At 43.2% G+C, this 5,439-nt stretch overlaps 1 protein-coding gene across 1 annotated transcript; it reads left to right on the forward strand.

Moving 5' to 3' along the window:
* Nucleotides 1–2,631: 2,631 nt before the first annotated feature.
* LOC143041678 (uncharacterized) lies at nt 2,632–3,465 on the forward strand. The gene has a single exon (XM_076213684.1). The coding sequence runs from the start codon at nt 2,632–2,634 to the stop codon at nt 3,463–3,465; it is 834 nt and encodes a 277-aa protein (XP_076069799.1).
* Nucleotides 3,466–5,439: the final 1,974 nt, after the last annotated feature.

Genomic DNA, 5,439 nt, shown 5'->3' on the forward strand with positions numbered 1-5,439 from the left:
CACCTTCTTGTGACTGTTCCCCTCCTCCTACTACTATCAGTCGGTGGCATAGAAAGAGTCCTAGAATAATACAATGTAAACAGCAGTCCAACATCACTTCTTAGAAGAATATATGGGAGGGATGGGGAGCCGTTGCCAATGGTTTGGGGCTGCGGGTGTCCACTCAGTAATACTCGAAGCTTTAGCTATCATTATCTCGGTACCATGATCCACGTGCATCAAGTGAAGGTGAGTACGTATTTTTTCAAATACTCATTAGTGCGCTGGTGACGTAATTGGAAGAGTTTTGTCTCGCATTCGCTTAACTATGGTTTGAATTCCTGCACTCCTTTTCAGTTCCCAGCAGTAAATGTTACCCGCCCCACCAGTCCAAGTGTATAGTGCAAAATTGACAGCTTTGGTCGCAGCGACGTGCCTCTTAACGTAAGCTCCTCACCTTATTTCATTAATCAACTTGCTTCCGATAGCACAAAAAGTACGTACTCATTCATAGTAGAATAAGGATTTTATGACAGGTAACTATTACCTGCAACCAAATCTGTCATAACTTGATCTTCGCGAGGAAATAGTGAGAGCAAATAGGTAATGACCTACTAAAACGAAACTTGTGATCCATAGATGAGGATCAAAGCCGAAAGCGCATCAGCGATCGCAATCTAATCTTCTAACGTGAAAATCTATAATTCTCAATTGCAGTGGACTTCAGAAAATCAAGTACTTTACCCGACTTACGTGGTTTTTTTTTTTTTTTCAGAAGTCTCTCTTCCGCTCTATGGTTTTCAAATATGGGTATGATTGCCCGTAGACCATATGGCCAAGGGGTGACAATCACCAACGTAGAAGTATTGTTCGATATCTAACTTTGAAATATAAATTAAGATCTAAGAAAGGAACAGATACACAAATGCACACATAACCGTACACACACACTTACAAAGATAGAGAGAGAGAGACGCCTTGAAAATGAAGTATTGGAGTGTTTGTGATATGCAGATCCGTTTTATCATTATCATTGTTTTATACCTATATAAAATGGCCTATGTTAGCCCTTGCTACAAAGCCTATTCTTTCTTCTTTTCTATGATTTTCCATGTTATGTATTTTCCAATGTACTCCTCTCACAAATAATCAAGGCATGTTTCAACTCAGCGACACATTGCAAGGATATAAAAAGTCAGTGGTGTTTATAATATCTCTTACCACGTCCATTACGATAAAGACGATCTCAATGAACTTCAGCTGGGAGGCAAATATGGAATTTCATTGGTAATCACCAACAAGAAATAACCAGTATTTACTCCTCCATCGTAAGATAGTCTCCTTAGTTAAATTGATCTATCTACCGTTAGTCAAAACAGGATCAGTAAAGGACGTCAGAGTCAAGAGGCAGAAGGGCTGACAGACAACATTAACCATAAAAAGAGCAAAAGCTTTGTAAAAATATTATTCTTATTACATATGCTTCTTGACATCTGCTTTCACGTCTTTCTGACCCAACCACATCCCGCCTTCCATAATTCCATCTCACCACGATCCAACGTGGCCACCGATAACACGTGATCCGATCACGTGCAAAAATATGATTATTCTTAGCTCCATGACAGGACTCTCAAGTCATTCTTGGTGTGTGTATGTGCGTGTGTGTGTGTGTGTGTGTGTGTGTGTGTGTGTGTGTGTGTGTGTGTGTGTGTGTGTGTGTGTGTGTGTGTGTGTGTGTGTGTGTGTGTGTGTGTGTGTGTGTGCGAGTGTGTGTGTGCGTGTGTGTGTGTGTGTGTGTGTGTGTGTGTGTGTGTGTGTGTGTGTGTGTGTGTGTGTGTGTGTGTGTGTGTGTGTGTGTGTGTGTGTGTGTGTGTGTGTGTGTGTGTGTGTGTGTGTGTGTGTGTGTGTGTGTGTGTGTGTGTGTGAGTGTGTGTGTGTGTGTGTGTGTCTGTGTGGGGGGGGGGGGGGGGGTGCGTGTGGGGGTGTGTGTGTGTGTGTGTGTGTGTGTGTGTGTGTGTGTGTGTGTGTGTGTGTGTGTGTGTGTGTGTGTGTGTGTGTGTGTGTGTGTGTGTGTGTGTGTGTGTGTGTGTGTGTGTGTGTGTGTGTGTGTGTGTGTGTGTGTGTGTGAGTGTGTGTGTGTGTGTTTGTGTGTGTGTGTGTGTGTTTGTGTGAGTGTGTTTGTGTGTGTGTGTGTGTGCGTGCGTGTGTGTGTGCTCGTGTGTTTGTGTGTGTGTAAGTGTGTGTGTGCCTGTGTGTGTAGTGTGTGGTGTGTGTGTGTGTGTGTGTGTGTGTGTGTGTGTGTGTGTGTGTGTGTGTGTGTGTGTGTGTGTGTGTGTGTGTGTGTGTGTGTGTGTGTGTGTGTGTGTGTGTGTGTGTGTGTGTGTGTGTGTGTGTGTGTGTGTGTGTGTGTGTGTGTGTGTGTGTGTGTGTGTGTGTGTGTGTGTGACTATCCTACCTGAATCACAGTGTGGCTTCAGAAAAGACAGAGGTACCACTGACATGATCTTTGTGGCTAGGCAACTGATGGAAAAGAGCAGAGAGCAGAACCAATATCTATTCATAGCCTTTGTAGACCTTGCAAAAGCTTTCGACACTATCAACAAGGAAATGTTATGGAGGGTGATGGTAAAATGTGGCTGCCCCCCTAAATTCATGGCCATCATCAGGGCTTTCCATGATGGTATGATTGCCCATGTCTGTATGGGCGGAAATATTTCGAACTCGTTTTCTGTTACCGTTGGTGTCAAACAAGGGTGTGTCCTTGCACCTACCCTCTTCAACATATATTTAGCAGTCGTCACTCTACTTGCAAGGTATGAATCTGATGTAAACGACAGCATAGCCGTCAACTACCACCTTGATGGTAACCTGTTATACCCCCAGCGTCTCAAGGCTAAGACAAAAGCCCGCACTTCTTATGTCTTTGATATGCAATATCCTGATGATGCCGCCTACCCTGCACCTAACCTTCAATCTCTTCAAAGAAATTTGGATACAGTAAACAGTATCTACTCAGCAGGTGGTCTGGTTCTTAATGCTAGTAAAACTGAGGTGCTCCCAATAGAACACAACACCGCCGTCCCAATACTACCATTTACCATAGGTGATGAAGACTTGAAAACCGCTGAGTCTTTCAAATATTTCGGCAGCATTCTCTCTGTAACTTGCGACACAAAAAATGAAATCCAGACCAGGATTAGATTGGCAAGCTCAAGCTTTGAAAAATTATCCAAACGTGTCCTCCTAAACCGTCATCTAACTGTGCAGACTAAAATTAAGGTTTATCACGCAATTTGCCTATCCATCTTACTATTTGGCAGTGAAACTTGGACCTTATACAAGGCCCAAATCAGAAGACTTGAAGGGTTTCACATACGCTGTCTTCAAGCTATCCTTAACATCACATGGCATGACCGAATCCTTCATGTAACTATTTTACAAAATGCTTCAACCTTCAGTATTGAATCAATGATAGTACGTCGCTAGCTCCGGTGCATCGGTCATGTGTTCAGGATGCCTGAATGTCGCCTATCACGTCAAATAATATACGGCGAGCTGAGGGATGGAGACCGCTATCCGGGAGGACCAAAAAAGCAATTTAAAGACCAAATAAAGGCGACCCTCAAACAATGCAACATCTCTGTTGACCACCTTGAAATTCTGGCTACTGACCGAGAAAGTTGGAGATTAACATTCCATCAGGCTGTCGACATATTTGAAGCCGCTCGCACGAATATCAGGATCAAGCGACAAAACCGCAGACATGAACGCATGGCACGAGGTCCTGTTAACCTAACGGCACAAGGAATTCCCTGTCCCACTTGCGGTAGGATCTGTGCCTCCGAGTTTGGCCTAAGAAGTCACCAAAGAAGTCACCTTCAAAGAAACTAGATCCTAAAACTGATACCAAAACTATTATACCAAAGATGTAATAAGCGTAAAACCATAATTAATGCTAATAGTGCTATTACTATTGCTATTGTTTTTTTATTGTCACCACAATTCTAATCCTTTTACTAATCATTATTCAGGTAATAAGTACGTCATCTTTGTTACCGAAGGACTACCACAAGCAGAGCAATGTGTGTGTGTGTGTGTGTGTGTGTGTGTGTGTGTGTGTGTGTGTGTGTGTGTGTGTGTGTGTGTGTGTGTGTGTGTGTGTGTGTGTGTGTGTGTGTGTGTGTGTTTGTGTGTGTTGTGTGTGTGTGTGTGTGTGTGTGTGTGTGTGTGTGTGTGTGTGTGTGTGTGTGTGTGTGTGTGTGTGTGTGTGTGTGTGTGTGTGTGTGTGTGTGTGTGTGTGTGTGTGTGTGTGTGTGTGTGTGTGTGTGTGTGTGTGTGTGTGTGTGTGTGTGTGTGTGTGTGTGTGGTGTCTGTAATGCTTTCTCGTATATGGTGGCATCTATCATTGTGTTATAATGATAGCATCGTCGATGGAAACAGGGGTAAACGATGACATATGTTGTGTATGTGCGAAGGCCAAGACTAATAAGCCAAAATGGATTGTCTGCATAAGTTGTGGCGCCGGTGTGCATTCTACGTGCGCAAATGTGAGCGGAATAAAATCGAATCAACCTGATGAAATTAATTAGATGTGCAACCCATATGCCAGTGCAATCAAAGGTGGAAAGGATTGGTGGAAGGACGAAGTATTGAAATTGAGGAAAGAATATCTGGAGATGAGAGAATTAATGACCGAGAATTTCTCGTCGCTCGAAGCTCGGTTGAATAAGGTGATTGGCATGGCCCTTAGTGGAGATGAATGTGCGTCACATCAGGTGGACGGGGCGCTGTCATTGCTGGATGATAGTGAACAGTTGTGGTCGGATGTTGTGAAGAAGAAAAAGAAAAATAAGAATCTACTCGTTATAAGAGCCACAGATAATAAAACAGCAAGAGATAAGAGACTTGAAGTATGCAAGGCCCTTTCGGACGTTCAAATGCAAGACTTTAAATTCACCCAAAGTGGAAATATTGTGATGAATTTTGACACGGAGGATGCAAGGAAAACTGCCAGTGTGAAACTGAATAGTGTTGACAACGTTGCTGTGAAAAATGTCCTACGTCTGGCACCGAAGATGCCAAACGTCAACAAAATTGAGAATAAAGATATTTTATTGGACACATTGGTTGAGAGGAATGTCTTCTTAAAATCGGTGGATCATGTCAAGGACAAGATGAAGGTAGTGTTTTCGAAGAAGGCGGCTGGAAATACGTGCCACTATATCATAAGGTGCAAACCAGAAGTAAGGTCAGTCATTCGTGATAACAAGGATAAGTGGCGACTTCAGTGGGGGGTGTATGATGTTCGCGATCGTTACCATACTATGATGTGTTTTTATTGTTTAAAATTTGGCCACAGAGTAGATAGATGTGCTATCAAGCAGAGAGGTGAGAATGCGACATGCTATAAATGTGCGGGTAGCCATGAGGGAAGAGGGTGCAATTCCTTCTCTCTGAAGT

This window comes from Oratosquilla oratoria, chromosome 31 (genome assembly GCF_046742065.1).
Source record: "Oratosquilla oratoria isolate Oo_2021 chromosome 31, ASM4674206v1, whole genome shotgun sequence".
In the NCBI taxonomy this organism is placed as follows: Eukaryota; Metazoa; Arthropoda; class Malacostraca; order Stomatopoda; family Squillidae; genus Oratosquilla; species Oratosquilla oratoria.